This window comes from Brassica oleracea, chromosome C2 (assembly GCF_000695525.1).
Source record: "Brassica oleracea var. oleracea cultivar TO1000 chromosome C2, BOL, whole genome shotgun sequence".
Classification (NCBI taxonomy): Eukaryota; Viridiplantae; Streptophyta; class Magnoliopsida; order Brassicales; family Brassicaceae; genus Brassica; species Brassica oleracea.
Genome location: NC_027749.1, coordinates 12910210 through 12927234, shown reverse-complemented (window position 1 = coordinate 12927234; position 17025 = coordinate 12910210). Strand labels below are relative to the sequence as shown.

General features: G+C 35.8%; 2 protein-coding genes and 1 pseudogene across 2 annotated transcripts; 2 read left to right on the top strand and 1 right to left on the bottom strand.

The window, feature by feature from the left end:
* Nucleotides 1-6257: 6257 nt before the first annotated feature.
* Nucleotides 6258-7678, top strand: LOC106325170 (annotated as a pseudogene).
* A 2097-nt stretch (nucleotides 7679-9775) lies between these two features.
* LOC106322481 (ABC transporter G family member 8) lies at nucleotides 9776-11694 on the bottom strand. Its single transcript, XM_013760512.1, has one exon. It carries the CDS (start codon nucleotides 11622-11624, stop codon nucleotides 9855-9857), a length of 1770 nt encoding a protein of 589 aa, XP_013615966.1. The 5' UTR covers nucleotides 11625-11694; the 3' UTR covers nucleotides 9776-9854.
* A 1106-nt stretch (nucleotides 11695-12800) lies between these two features.
* LOC106323487 lies at nucleotides 12801-14202 on the top strand. Its single transcript, XM_013761600.1, has 4 exons — nucleotides 12801-12978; nucleotides 13067-13270; nucleotides 13679-13772; nucleotides 13995-14202. The coding sequence occupies exons 1-4, from the start codon at nucleotides 12921-12923 to the stop codon at nucleotides 14200-14202; spliced, it is 564 nt and encodes a 187-aa protein (XP_013617054.1). The 5' UTR covers nucleotides 12801-12920.
* The last annotated feature ends 2823 nt before the right edge of the window (nucleotides 14203-17025 follow it).

Genomic DNA, 17025 nt, shown 5'->3' with positions numbered 1-17025 from the left:
CATTTTTAAAATAATAATAAATTTTTTTAAAAAGGAATTTTTTTTATTAATTAAACATCACAAAGATAACATTTTAAACATAGAACTTAAGAAAAAAATAGAAAAACAAAGATTACTAAATTAAACGGAAAAAAAAACTCAGTTGTTGTCCTCAGCACGTCTAAATTTATGTCATATATGTTCAACCAAATCAGCTTTCCGTTGTTGATGCATTTGTCTATCACGAATTCTATTTCGAGCACTCATCATATTAGCGATATTTGAAGGCATATTTGTAGAATACGTGAGATCGACATGTGAACTTCCGTTGTCTTCAGCTTCTTGGAAATCTGAAACGTCAAACTGAGTGTATCCATCTCGTTCGTCTTCTACTATCATATTATGGAGTATGATACAAGCTCTCATAATCTTCCCAATTTTGACTTTATCCCAAAAAAGTGTTGGATTTTTGATAATGGTAAAGCGGGCTTGCAGGACTCCAAAATCACGCTCGACATCTTTTCGGACAGCTTCTTGACGTTGAGCAAATAAAACTGCTTGCGGGCCTTGTGGTAATGAAATTTATTGGATAAAAGTTACCCATTTCAGATAAATACCATCGGTGAAATAGTAAGTCAAATGATACTCTCTTCCATTGACATAGTATGTGACTTGCGGAGCTTCACCATTTATTATGCCATCAAAAGCAGGTGAGCGATCAAGAACATTGATATCATTTAAGGTACATGGGGGTCCAAAAAACGCATGCCATATCCAGAGATCATATGAAGCAACCGCCTCTAAAACAATTGTTGGTTTACCGGAACCCCAAGTATATTGCCCTTTCCAAGCGGTGGGACAATTCTTCCACTCCCAATTCATACAATCGATGCTTCCTATCATCCCGGGAAATCCACGATATTCGCCAATATCAAGTAAGCGTTGAAGATCAGCAGGTGTTGGTCTCCTCAGGTACTCTTCGCCGAATAAAGAAATTATTTCGTCCACAAAATGTTCCAAACATGACCGAGTTGTAGTTGAACCGAGCCGGAGGTATTCGTCGACCGCATCAGCCGCATTGCCATATGCCAAGAGACAAATGGCTGTTGTACACTTTTGAAGTGGAGAGAGACTGGCCCTTCCGAGAGCATCTTTTTTTGGTTGAAAGAATTGAACTTCATTGGAGAGTCGATGAACAATATGCATGAACAAATGTTTGTTCATTCGAAATCGTCGTCAAAATAGATTTGGAGGATATGTTGGAGTGTCGCTGAAATAATCATGCCATAAACGTAAATCGCCTTCTTCACGATTTCTTTCGATGTAAGCTCGGGGTTTTTTTTTTTTTCTTGATCAGCAATGTTATTGGAGAAATTCTCGAACGCTTGATCATAATATTGATCGAAATATTGATCAAAAGCATCATCCATTGATCCATCAAATGTGTTATGAGAAGATGATGCCATTTTTTTTTTTGGCTTGATCGTCTTTGAATGGTGAGGTGGGAAGGAGAGAATTCGTGAGGCCTTGAGTTATAATCGTGAGATGGAGAGAATGAGATTGGCTTGAGTTTGAATGGTGAGAAAGAGAGAAGAGTTTCTGTCTTGTGTCAATGGTGAGAAGTGAACAACAGAACTTTATATAAACTGAAATTTTAAAAGTGAACAGCAAGAGTTTACAATCCGTGTGACAACTGCAACAAGACTGATAATATATTACATCGTGACACAAGATTCCAAACAGACTTGTCCAAGTACAACTACAAACAAGCGTGACACAAGACTCCAAAACAAATGACTCCAAGACATAATGTCAAAACGTGACACAAGACTCCAAATACTACAAACTGATCGACTCTGATTGCTCCACTCTGTGGTACTGTCTTGAAACAGAGACAACATGACACAAGACTCCAAATACTACAAAGGCACTGACTCTGATTGCTCCACTTCGTGACATTGTCTTCACCTTGTCTTCACCTGAAAGCAAGTACACACAAGAAAACGTGTTAACAAGAAAGACATACCGAGTTAACAAAACTGCCAAGCAGTTATAAGACCAAGAACAATAACCACAGTGTTAACAAGACCAAGAAACATAGTTACACTTACACTAATTAAACATTAAGTCACTGATGAACTTCTTCTTGAGGGCTTCTTCATAGTCAGCTAGAGGTTCTTTCTTTGCAATAAGAGAGTCAAGTATACTCATCTTCGACAACCTTTCCTTCACTTCCAACTCCTTCTGTTTAATGTCCCACATACTTTGAAACCGATTAACTGAATTCTCTTCACTCATAGTCTTCTTCCCAGCGGCCTTTGATGCTTTAACACCCGCGGGACGCTTGTTTTCAGATGGTTGACAGGCCGATGAGTCTGCACCGTCTTCACACTTCCTTTTCCTAGAGGTTCCTACCTTTTTAGCACTTGACACTTCACACCACTTCTGGTCGTTTCGCAATTCCTTCCAAGCACGCTCCAAAGTGAATATCTTCTTATGGTTGTTGAAGAAAATCTCATGAGCTCTTTTGAGGACATCATTCTCATTGCAACCACTGCTTCTCTCCCTAGTTGCAACTTCGTACGCGCCACAAAATTTTCAGACCAAGTCGTTCATCTTGTGCCAACACTGCTTACAATTATTATCCGTTTTCTCCTCGGACCCAGCTGCCTTCGGACTTGCTGCAAAATAGGCTGCAACTCTCTTCCAGAAGTTGCTTGATTTTTGCTCGTTGGAAACAATTGGATCCTTGCTCGTGTTGAGCCACGAGCTGATCAGCAGAATATCATCAGTAGGAGTCCACGTCTTTCGTTCCCGCTTCTCACCAACATTGGCACAACCAACAGAAGGAAGTTGAGATGAAGACTGACTCGAGATATCTTCATAGTTAGGAAAAGAAATACTTTGTTAACTATGAAGTAGATCAACAAAGTTTCATGTATGCGTAAATGGATTAGAATCTATCTCCAAAACACGCTCAAGAAATATATAGGAGAAGGAAAGAGTGAGGAAGTGAGAGGAGGAAACACGGTTTGAAATGAATTCAAAGAAGAGGATGATGAATATTTTTTTATACATTGAAGAGAACTATCTAAGCATTGAACACACAACCAAACCGAGTTGACATCTAGCTAACACATTCATCGCTACACCATTCATTTCTACTTAACCATTAACTAAAGTTAACCATAACATTAATTACACTCGGTTCGATTCAAAGCAGAAGCTAAATCAATTCAGTTACCACAACACGCAAGAGAGACAGAACAAAGAGTAATTGCTAACCTGTATTGCATTAATTCGCATGACCTTGAAGGGCTTGTTGCAGACCTTGCACTTGGTTAATTCCCTTCATCATTCGCATTGCAAACCAACTTTAAAATTCATACATCCATCTGACCAAACAAAGACAGGAAGATAAAATAAATCAAGACACATTTTAAACCAACTTGCAACAAACAATTCGAAATTGATCGTGATCCATCCATCCTAACACAGAACATATAGAATCTACAGACAGAATCGAACACCACAAACAAATCAAAATCTTCAAAATCGAACAACATGAATCAGAAGCTTTACCTTTCGATCGGAGGAGAGCCATCGAGATAGTTGTCTGTCCCTTGCCGTCGTGCTTGAGACCAACCGAGATACAGAATCTAAAAGACAAACAAATAAAAAAACATGCAAAATTGATCAGAAGAAGAACATGCATAATCTAAATACATGCATAATTGAAGAACACAACAATGGCTTTACCTTCGAGGAGAGACACCAAGAGGGAGTTCTGTCGCCGTTGAGGGAAGAGCCACCGAGAGAGAGAGAAACTAGAGATCCACCGATGGAAAGAGAAGTCGCCGTAGAGAGAGAGAAACCAAAGAAGAGTCGAGAGAGACACCGAAAGAGAGGTAGCCGACGACAGCCATCGAGAGAGAGAGAAACCAAAGAAGAGTCGAGAGAGACACCGAAAGAGAGGTAGCCGACGACAGCCATCGAGAGAGAGAGAAACCAAAGAAGAGTCGAGAGAGACACCGAAAGAGAGGTAGCCGACGACAGCCATCGAGAGAGAGAGAAACCAAAGAAGAGTCGAGAGAGACACCGAAAGAGAGGTAGCCGACGACAGCCATCGAGAGAGAGAGAAACCGAGAGCCACCGAGAGAGAGACATAAACCAGAGAGCCACCGATCGGAGGAGAAGTCGCCGTCGATAGAAAGAAACGAAAAATCACCCATAGTAGAAAGAAAGCAGAGAAGGAGAGAAAGAGGCGAGACCGCTTCACTTTCGCCTCTACCCACTCACGATTTGACAGGTGTCCAACAATATACCTATATTTTTTCTCCTAACTAGGAGGCGTGTCTTCCTAAAATTATGATTTCTCGTTTATTTTTAATCTTAATTACACTAAGAAACACCAATAAGATACAGGGTTAAACTTGCTCCCACTTGTGCCTTTGGCCTCTATTAAATGGTCAACCATTTTCTAGTATAAGGTTTTTAAATTATTATATGTTATTGTGTCGTAATCCGAAGCGTGGGTCAAATATATTTTATCTGGGAGTTTTATTTATTTTTTGTCGTAATATAAAAATCCTGCAATTAAACGTCACTAGAATTAAGTAAAGTAGGGTCGCTATTAGTATAATTAAAATAAGGCTATGATGAAATAGTTATTACGATTTATATTTTTAATAAGAAAACTATGTATTTATAAATTATCATATATTATGGTCGGTCCAGATTCTCATGACGGAAGATGGGCATGCAAGTTTTTCCTACGGCAAATCTCAAAAATAGCACCTTTCTAAGTTTATATCATAAAAATAGCACTCAAAAACTAAAATGAACAAAATAGCACATTTCTAAGTTTATCCTTTGAAAATTTTAATTTTTTTATTTTTCAAAATTTGAAATCTTATCCCAAAAACCTCATTTCTAAACCCTAAACTCTAAACCCTAAACCCTAAACTCTAAACCCTAAACCCTAAACTCTAAACCCTAAACCCTAAACTCTAAACCCTAAACCCTAAACTCTAAACCCTAAACCCTAAACTCTAAACCCTAAACCCTAAACTCTAAACCCTAAACCCTAAACTCTAAACCCTAAACCCTAAACTCTAAACCCTAAACCCTAAACTCTAAACCCTAAACCCTAAACTCTAAACCCTAAACCCTAAACTCTAAACCCTAAACCCTAAACTCTAAACCCTAAACCCTAAACTCTAAACCCTAAACCCTAAACTCTAAACCCTAAACCCTAAACTCTAAACCCTAAACCCTAAACTCTAAACCCTAAACCCTAAACTCTAAACCCTAAACCCTAAACTCTAAACCCTAAACCCTAAACTCTAAACCCTAAACCCTAAACTCTAAACCCTAAACCCTAAACTCTAAACCCTAAACCCTAAACTCTAAACCCTAAACCCTAAACTCTAAACCCTAAACCCTAAACTCTAAACCCTAAACCCTAAACTCTAAACCCTAAACCCTAAACTCTAAACCCTAAACCCTAAACTCTAAACCCTAAACCCTAAACTCTAAACCCTAAACCCTAAACTCTAAACCCTAAACCCTAAACTCTAAACCCTAAACCCTAAACTCTAAACCCTAAACCCTAAACTCTAAACCCTAAACCCTAAACTCTAAACCCTAAACCCTAAACTCTAAACCCTAAACCCTAAACTCTAAACCCTAAACCCTAAACTCTAAACCCTAAACCCTAAACTCTAAACCCTAAACCCTAAACTCTAAACCCTAAACCCTAAACCCTAAATCCTAAACTCCACCCTTTAACTTTAAATCCTAAGTTTGTGACTTTTGATAAAACATTAAATGCTATTTTTGTGACTTTTGACCTTGAATGCTAGTTTGGGAACAAAAACTTGAGTTAGTGCTATTTTTGTCTTTTTTTATCTTCTTCTTATCTTATTAGTTTTTAGAAAGTGTTTCCTATTACTTTAGTGAACACGCATTTAATGTACCAAAAATATGAAAACAAATTAAGAAAAAAGACTTTCTTGTTTGGAAAAAAAATCTAATTTATTACATATGGCCCAAACTGACGAATATAAACATCTGTACATAAATTTTTTAATAAACTACAGTTAAATTCGATATAAAAGTTTTTAATCAATAAAATGCTTAAAAATCAAGGCCCACACCTTAATAAAGAAAAAAGACAATAAAGCTTCAAGTTATTCAAAAGCCCTTAAAAGCTAAAAAGGCCCATTAATAAATATAGTAAGGCCCATTTAAGAACCTGGCTTGCGTTTTCTTCCACATCTGAAACAACAAATCTTCCGAGTTCCGAGATTTCGCCGGAGTTAAAGAGAGAGAACGATCCAGCGGCTGAGATGTTCTTACGAGCAATCGGACGGCCACTGTTGGCCAAAGTGAAGCATACGACAGGGATCGTCGGGCTTGACGATGTACTTAACGCGAGGGCGGTGCTGATCGATCTCTACAGCAAAACCCTAAAGGAGATCCAAGCGGTGCCGGAGGATGAAGGATACCGAAAAGCGGTGGAATCGTTCACGCGCCACCGTCTCAATGTCTGTAAAGAAGAGGAAGACTGGGAGACGATCGAGAAGCGTCTTGGCTCACACTCATTGCCAAAATGATCGGTCCATATGCTCTTCCCTTTCTTAAAACGCGCCGTTTTGATGCCATTCAGTTGCTATTTGATTTGATGTTGAGAGTGTAGAACGAGTTTTGGATTTTTTTTTAAAAAAATCTAGAGGCGTTGTGGGGATCGTTAGGTAGCAGAAAATGGACAGAGAGCATTGCAAAGATGAACTCTTTATTGGGTATTAAGTTAGTGGACTGGAATGAAACTATGAGTTAGTGGTCATTGATCTTCCAGGACGTAAGCTGAAATGCAAAGATTGTTGAGTATTAAGCTTATGGGTGAAGGTTTGCACAGTTCACTTAAGTTTGGAACGGTCTTGCTTCATTGTCATATAGGTGTGTGGTTGTGTTCTTGCTTTGCAGCTAACCTAGGCTTATTGGTGAAAGAGTGCATAGTTTCACTTATGTTTGAAGCGGTTCTTGCTTTACTGTCACATAGGTGTGGTCGTGTTATTGCTTTGCACATGGGGTTAAAGTTTGCATACGTCACTTAAGTTTGGAATGGTTCTTGCTTCATTGTCACGTACGTGTGTTCGTGTTCTTGCTTTGGATCTACCTATACGTTAGTGTTAATACTTGTAATAGCTATGTTTGAGCCTAGTCACATTTTTGGAGTTTTCCCCCATTGATAGCACGAGGTTGAAATATCTTATTTTTACATTTGCAGAATGGGACCCTTGGGGTGTTCCAGATGACTACGAGTGTGAAGTAATTGAGAACGATGCACCGATTCCAAAGCATGTTCCTCAGCACCGACCTGGTCCTCTTCCTGAGGACTTCTACAGAACCCTTGAAGGTCTTCTTTCAGAGTCCAAAACTAAAATCCCAGCTTCTATCTCTGCTGATCCACAGCTGAAGGAGTAACTTCCAGTTTTACTTTGTGTGTACTTCTTGCTTTTTTTTTTGGCTAGTGTTCGTTTCAGAGACAGTCAAGCCTCTGAAGAAGTTGCTTAATAATTTTGAAAACCATGTCAGTGTCACTCTTTTCATAATTGTTCTATCATTTTTATCAAAAACCTATGTAATACAAATGATGTTTCTTCCCCGTTGCAAGAACATTTTTACCATTCTTAAAGACATGTACTTGCTTCCTATCTCTTATAGTTACACACTATTATCGTCTAACGGGGTCATGAATAATGAAGGACACGATATCATGTCAATCTTTGCACAGGATTACATGAACCTGAGTTTGTGCAGATGTGAGCAGAAGACCGAACACAACAGCTTGTTCTACGCTGTGATAGCTTACGTTTTCATTACCTGGTATGTAAAGCCTGACCTTTCGATCTCACTCTTTATCCATTCTATCTCTGTGGAAACTTCTTTCAGTGAGTTACATATATTCCCGTAAGATACGTATAACCAATTAAACTTGTTTTAATCCCACCCGAGGAAATTAAAAAAAAAAACTTTGCTTTTGATTATTATTTTTATGGTATCAAATATTGAAATGATTATCAGTCAATGAATGTGAATATAAATATATAATTGTAATGTCTCTATTTGATTATTATTTTTATTTTTTTGTCAAACTGTCTCTATTTGATACTACCGTAGAACGGGCAAAGTTTGAAGAGGAAGCATGGAGAAGATTAAATGACTGAGATAAAGTGGAGGCACCTACAAGGGAAACATGATGGTTATTGGCATGCTTCGAATCCCTTAATGGACACACATGAATTGTGGCTAACAGCGATGTAATTTGTCAGCTGGCTCTGAATGGATTAAGACGCACATTCTAAGGTCAGTAAAAAAACAAATAAATAAAATTCAGAAAGTTGTACACACATTCTAAGCTCAGTAACAAGAAAATCGGATTTGCTAACACTGAAATAACGTCCATCTAATTAAGCTCTAATCATGTAACTGAAATCACGTTTATTGTTTCTGAAATAAATATCGTTTACAAAATTATTGAATAAAACTAATACAAACCAATTGAGTTTATCTTGAAAGTCTTTTTGTTTGTCCACATCCTGACATAAAATTGTTTGGTTACAAACTTACAGTAGGGTTCAGTAGGCGTTCACGGGCGACTAGACAATGAGCAAGTCCGTGAACACAATATTCGAAAGATTGAAATCAAATATTTTAATATGCATGCATCTATATATCTATCATTATTTGCATGTACACTCATGACTACTCTTCCACTTGGGACTATATTTCAAGGAATCAAACAAGAAAAAAGTAACATTTAACTTTGGATAGCAACGTGACCAAAATGAACTGTTCCAACTTTTCAAATAATAATTTTCTTACAAAAATAAATGTAACGTGGAAAGGTCAACTATACCAATACTAACACTTCAAACGTGTACAAGTTCTAGGAATGTTTAAAATTATAGATAAGGGTTATGTATTGCAAATATTTTGCATTTCTGTTGTTATCTACTATTTAGTCTCATACTACCAAATTAAATCCAAACTGTAATACAGTAACTTTACTAATACAACTCGTGAGGCTATCTGTGTTTTAGTCAAAGATTTTCCATTTTATTCGTAAAATTAGGAAAATAAACTGAATAGTAAAGAGAAAATGGAGATGGAGACCCGTGAAGACCAAAGTTTGTCTCCAAGCTAATGAGTTAACCGAAGCGACTCTTCCATGCCAGTAGCCACGATTTATCACCTATACCCACTCAACCCTAGCACAAGGCCGTAAACTCCACTTGTCATTTAGCTTTATAGAAGACGATGCTCGTGATATGTAGTCTCCAAATACAAAACAAGCCAAGGTGGTGAAGAATATATATTACCTTCAGAAAAAAATAAGCCCTTTTCAATAAAACCACTACTTAAGACGAATTATAGTAATTTGAACAAATGTTGGTGAGTCAATGTATGGTACTTATTCCGTGTTCTTTTGATATAAATATCCAAAATATTATGTATACACATAACTATTAGTGAAATTTTATCCCAAGATATTTCTTAAAAACTATTCTGAACAAATAAAAAGAAGAGAGAGAAATCGACAGGTCTAAAAACGTTGAATATGACCTCTCATGTCACGTATGTGACATGTCTCCACATAGCAAGCACATATTAGCATTGAAATGAAAGAGAGGAATATATCGAATGATTAATCTCGAATTCGTATTTCTAAGAAAGAGACTATATAATAGTTCCAAGATTATTATTGATCGATACGAAGATTTTTTTCAAAGGTTGATGATCAGTATGGATAGATAATAAATTTACAAACAACAACAACAACAAAAAGTCATTAAGCAAAAGAAAAATGGTTACCTCTTGGAACCTGAAACCCTTCTAAGGAGAGCAAGAAAACACAACACACGATAAAGCACGAAGAACCCTAACAGAACATAAACATTAAACCATCTATGTTTCTCATGAAGCCCTTTCTTCTCCAACACGTCACCACCATTAACCAAGCATACCTTCCCTTGAGCTTCCTCGTACCAGACCAAACACTTGGAAGCCAAACACGAGTACTCGTTTATAAGAAGCGCATCCAACGCATACTTATACATCGAGATGAAGTACATGAAAAGCCAATACTTGGGTAGACTCTCCTTGGAAATGAAGTAACCGGAGAACAAGAAGAAGGCCGCTAAAAGAACCGTCACAAGAGAGGTTCCCGCAATGTAGTTTGGAGCAAGAGAGCTCAAAAAGAGAACAAAAGAGTTAGCCATTAGGACAATGACCCATATCACTAGAACGAAGTACCCAAAAGCTTGCCAAGTAGGGCAGAGACCGACGAGGAAATAGACAGAAGCAGAGTAAATGATTGAGATAACAAACAAATAAGGCATGAAAACGAGTGTGTTGGCAAGAATGTGCGAGGAGAGTCTATAAACACCACTTGAAGTCTCTCTGATAAGAATAGGACGCTCGTTGATGAATATAGGGAGGGTTTCGGTTGTTGAAGAGAGGAGAAACGTGAGTGTGAAGGCGAAAAGACCGAACCTCTTCTCGATACCTTCTTTGCCTATTCCGATGTTGATGTATATAGTTCCTAAGACAAGACCAACTACAAGTGCTTCTAATGCATTGGTCAGAAGCAGCTGTCTTGTCCTGTATATGATCTTCCAGAATCTTAACGAAAGAAGGCATATCTCCGTGATTCTTGATTTTCTATATCGAACTATACTTTGTTCTTGTCTCTCTTTTTGGTTTTCGATCGAATGGAGAGCGATAACATCGGTGTTTCCATCGGATTCACGGAGTTGCTGAAGTACTTCCATGGCGTATTCGAGAGAGTTAAGCTGAGGAGGGACGGTAAATCCCTTGGATAGCAAGAAACCTTCTAGAGAGTCGAGCCTTCCATGGTACGCAACAGTTCCTTGTGAAAGAAGTAAGAGTCGATCAATGATAGAGAGAATCTTGAAGCTAGGTTGGTGAATGGACAAGACCACGGTCCGTTGTCTTGACACAGCTATGGATTTGAGGATGTTAACGACATCAAAAGCAGATTTACTGTCTAAACCGGAAGTGGGTTCGTCGAGGAGTAGAAAGCAAGGGTCGTGAAGTAGGGTTAAACCTATAGACACCCTTCTTCTTTCTCCACCGGACAAGCCCTGAGCGAGTCTTGTGTTGGAGAGGTGTGTTAGGTTAAGTTCTGAGAGAAGAGAGGTTACGGTTTGAGGGACATCTGATGGGTTTGGGAGCAAGAGACGTGCGGCGAAGGAGAAGGTTTCGGAGACGGTGAGGAGAGGGAAAAAAGAGTCGTGCTGAGGAACGTAAGAGGAGATTTTGCGGTAAGAGGAAGGGTTTATGGGAACCGAGTTTAAGAGGATTGAGCCGGAGGTTGGGGAGGTTTTAGAGGCAAGAATGTCTAGGAGAGTTGATTTTCCGGCGCCGGAAGGGCCAACGACGGCGAGGATCTCGGAGGGATGAGCGGTGAGAGTGATGTTGCGGAGGATAAAGGAAGGTGGCTCAGTGGCGGCTAAGCGAAGGAGAGAGAGAGAGGTCTTTGGTTGGGTGTAGGAGACTGAAGAGGTGGTTAGTGTGTAGGCCTTCGTCTCCGACGACTGCGGCGGAGGAGTTTTCATTTATGGTTTATACTTGTAAGAGTTAGAGGTTGAAGAGTGTAGTACTGAAGGAGACTTTTATAATATACGTTTTTTTATTTGGTTTTGGTGATGTTTTTGGAGTTTTATGTTGTAATAAGTTGTAACCCACAGAAACTTCACATTTTGAATTATTTTTTTTCATTTTCACTTAAATTGTTTGCTTTTTATTAATTTGATGTACAGTTTTGGATTTTTGTAGTCTTTTGTGTTCTTACTTCTTAGATGTATATGAAAACTGAGTTTCACGGGACCCTATTTTCCTTATAGCAAAATGTCATGCTAATTTTTATGTATTGCTTTTAATATTTCAAGTGAATCGGAAATATAAATGTAATTATGTATTAACCACATTGTGGTGTCTGGTGGTTTCCGTGGCCACACGGATATTAACTCATTGTTTACGGTTAATTTGAATACCTGAGAGACGGTCTTCTGTGGGCTGCACCTTTCACCCGGAGGTTTAGGTCCATGTCTTTAATAGATCCGGGTTTAACTTTTTTTTTTCAAAAAATAAATGTAATCCCTTATATATTAATTGAGAAGCATTACAACATTTTTTTGTAGCCACATGTCATTACTATGATAATTCTTAGAATACTTAGAAAAATAGGTAGGTCTATCTAAACATATATTATAGCTTTTATTAAATTAAATATCAAACTGATTAGTTGTCTACAAAAGAACATTCTCCATTATTTCCTTAGATAAAAGTTACGAAATTACATAATACGATTAACATATTTATGACAATTAATGATTATGAATAATGAAGATTTGATAACAATTTTTGTATCTTATCTCTTTTTTAATTTTTTTATATTATTTACAAGAAATTAAACAATCACATTAACCATGTAATAAAAAATTTAATAAAAAATTTAACTTTATTCCTAAATGTTATAGTTTGAATTTTTTAAAACGACTATAAATTAGTAAAAATGTTAAAAGTGCCACATTGAAAATTTTGTGATCAAAGGTTTGATCTTTTTTTTTTGTTATAACAAAATAGCAATCTTACAATACTAAAAGTTGAATAAGATCAACATCTAGACTATCCACGTAGGCAAATTAAATCAATCTATCATATACTAGGCCACGTCACCCAAATCAACCTAAACGACATATTTGCTTCGTCTTCTTCGAAATCAGCTAAGCTTCACCGCCGTTACCATTACCTTCTACTATCATCTTCAACGTATGACTCACACATCTAAGTCTCACAAAGCTTCATCAATCACTTCTACATCCTCCATACTACAACATTGATCCACAGCCATGATATCCACTCATGCTTCCGGGAAGTCTGAAGTTGCCCTCATCGATGAACAGATATGTGTGCTCTCGCTCCACTTTCATGTTTCCTTCCATCTGTCTCCACTGTAATCTCCTTAACCAGTTTTCGTTTTTTTCCGTGATGCAAGGCTTCATCTCAGCTAATCGTGCTCCACGATACGAGCCCCAACTCAAACCAGGAGCTAATGACAGACTTCAGAATTTCTTCGTTTACCACCCAATACATACGCAGACAAGTGTATATGTATCGTCTTTCACGCCCCCAATTTCCGAGCTCTTCGGGATTCTCTCGAGGAGATTTTTGTTCTTTGCTTCTCCTCAGAAGGAAGCTGGTAAAAATAGTGCTTAAAAATATGAAAGCAATCCCCATTCTTCTGTTTTGAAATTGATGTTAGGGCATCCGCAATGAGAATGTCCTTAGGGAAAAATAATTAAATAATCAGTGGATCCTACTAAAAGTTAAGGATTCAATTCTTAAAATTCCTAAATAAAGACTCTTTCTTAGTGAATCCTTGCACTATTTGCGGGTCTCCACGACTACGTGGCGGCCCGTTGTCATCTTTTTTTTTTTTTTTTTTTTAATCCAAAATATCTAAGATTAATCCGAAATGCCCTTGTCGCTAAGGACTCTAATGAGTCTCACCGTTGCGCATGCTCTTAGTCGCCTCTTCAATTTTTTTAGTAAGCCAATGTGGGATATTATCGCTATGTTTTCAGTCTCTCTTTTTGCTCTGTATTAGGTAAGATGCCAAAGGAATGTTCAGTGATACTCTTGATCATATTTGTTTTGCTTATTGTTGCAAGTTGGATTGCAATTTATAGATTGCTAAGCTGGTGAATGAGGGGGAGGTAACGAAGGCTGAGACAATGACTATTGGTGAAATCTTCGATTACATCAAGAAATGATCCGCCAAGGTAGAACTTGAGCTGTAGATATGCCACTCAAATCAACATTCCTAACTACGTATATCACCCGGTCGTTGACGAACGCAGGAGCCGTTTTTTTTTTGTCTATAACTGTTACAAAAGTTGTCTCTTTCTACCCACCTCTGACAGTCCCACAGGTGAAACCACATTTTCTGCAACTGCTGAAGTGCCCATGCTCTCTGCAAATGTTTTGTCTGCATCTTCCAAAGGATGTGGAGACCTTGCTGATGAGGGAATGGTGGCTCAAATAACAGTGGCGAATCACAGGAAGCCAAATGTGCTACTCATGGCAAATATGTCTTTCCAGTTCAAGTTTTGTTATGTTATTGCTCTGTAAGAGGTCCTTTCATATCTTAATTATTTCGACATTGCTCAAGTTAGACTTTGGTCTTTTTATTGCTTTGTTTGATTGTGTGGTTTTAATTGTTTGCTCATTGTTAGCTCGCACCCTTTGACCTAACAAAGAAGAAGATGATGAATGTCATTCTGGATCCTATCGAGGACTCAACAGAGTCACAAGCGGAGAAAACTTATTCATTGCTTGGTATGTGCCATGAAACTTTGGTTGTTTCTTTTCAATAGTGTACATACATTACTTTGTCTTTACTTATTTTCACTGCAGCTTTTGATGGCCTTCAGAGTTCATTTGCTGAACAGAAATCAGTGAGTCTTCTAACGTCTTGGTTTTCTAAACTTTTTTTTTTTGAAACTGTTGTTCTGATGATTATGTGTCTCACATTGTTTTTTTCCAATCGGTGGGTTTAATAAACCTGAAATTTATCGGTGATGAATCATGGCCTCACTTGCAACAATATTAAAACATCATTAAAAAATGTTAAAATGGAGTTTGCTTTCAACATTTTTAACAGTTCTATTTTGATTTATCAACAAGCTATTAAGATTATACATCTTAAAACATTACTTAAGAATAATCATTAGATCTAACATTTTTTAAATCATATAAAAATGATAAGTTTTTAATTATAAACTTCTCAAAAGAATAATTTCACTGGTAAAAGCATAAACACTTACTCATTTATTTTATAATGCAAATAAAGAAAGCAAGAAAAATACATATTTTAAATTTTCAAAAATTTGAGTTTATGCTTGAGAAACAACCTTTTGGTGTATATCATATTTTCCAATTAACAATTATAGTATATATGCAAAATTTGTCCGGCTATAGGATCTATCGTCTTTTCAATGTAATCATTTGTTTATGTTTTAATTCGAAAGCTTTTAGTCAAAAAATATTATAGTATCTATATTTTGGTTTTGAGTTGAGAGGAAATGGGTATAATGTCAAAAAACATAGTTGTGTAAAAATTAAAAGGAAAAACATGGAGAAAGCTTCAAAATGTTTCTGAATATAAAAGAATAGTTGAAATATTGAATCATAACTAAGTTTAGTTAAATTATTATTTATATTCCTTAGCACTGACTATCCCAAATTTACTTCTTATCTTAACAATCAATCTTGAATTTCAATATTTAATTTCATCGTATAATTTACTTTTAATGTATATATTCAAAATACACTATATATTTACATATAAGTTAATTAATAGTTTAAATTAAATATTTTATTTTTATAAAAATTGAATGGAGAGGCATGCCACATCCTTCAAAATAAATATCTAATTATATATATAGCTCTTAAATATTAAAATATAACAAAATATATACATTACAGAACAACCAAGCATTTCCGCCAATGGAGCTATAAAGCATAAATAATCAAATCAATTAAAGTTGTCGTGGTGAAAAACACTATCCCTAAAATATATAAAGATAAAAACAAATACAAACTTAAATGTCTAATACCTACTGATTAAGAACCTTATTAACAAGAAAGATAATTCTTTTTTTCATGATAGGCCGCACAATTTTATTTAACAAGATAATAAAAATCGTTAACGAATTCAAAGAAAAGATAACAGTAAAGTTCAATATATGAGTTAGAGCTACACCTCTCATCTACACCTTAGCTCAAAAGATAACAATAGAGGAAACACATCTAAGAACAACTTCCGACATCATCCGAACTGTTTTTTATTCTAAACTCAAATTTGGAATTTTTGCAAACTAATAAAAGTAATTTACTAAAGAATTAGTATTACCTCTAAATAATAATATGGTTTTGTTCTTCTTACCTAACTGGAGAAAGCTAAATTTCAAAATTATTTTGAAAAAAATAACTGATAACTAAAAAGATTGGAACCTATTAATAAAACATAATCCGCGCGTAGCGCGGAAAATAGATCTAGTGACCATAAAATCGTATAAATATAAAGTCTCATTTAATAGATATTCATATTTTATAGATATATATATATATATATATTAATATCGTTTAAATTAAACTATATACAATATAAAAATACACAAATATGTTAATTTTAAAATTTGCATTAAAACGTATTGAAACATTAATATTTTGATTTTAAAATTTGCATTGAAAAAATTTCACGCTGAAAATTTTGTGATTAATGGTTTAATTTTTTTTACATCAAATATAAAAATGTAAATCAAATCATATGGATATGAATTCTCAATAATAAATATTTATATTAGAATTTATTATATGATTATCTCAATATCATTGAAATTTAATTATATATCATATAAAATAAATAAAATGATAGTTTTTATTCACTTACCAAAAAATATTGTCAATAAATAAGACATTATTTTGATTTATGCGTTACTCTAATTTAATTATATACATAATAACACAAAATAAGTTTTAATATGTAAAAATCATTTATATACATAACTTCATTCCACGCATGGCGCAAATCTTAACCTTATCAAACGTAACAGTAACTATATTTATATGGAAAAAGAGGAATGAAAACATTTAGTTTCACAGAAACAAAAAATGAACGATATATCCGAAGAATCGAGAGACTAATAACTATGAAAATTCTAAAAATTTTGACAAAGAGAAAAAAGAGAGCAATAAAGCCAAAAACGAGTTAAAAGTTGAAACATGCGGAGAAAAAAAACTTGATTGACATATAGTACGTTGATCAAAAAAAAAAGAATGACATATAGTACATTGTATATTTGCTCATATCATAGCTAGCAGCCATATATTCCCTTAATAGATAAGTGTAATATATATATATATATATATGCATGTGTATACAGTGAGTAA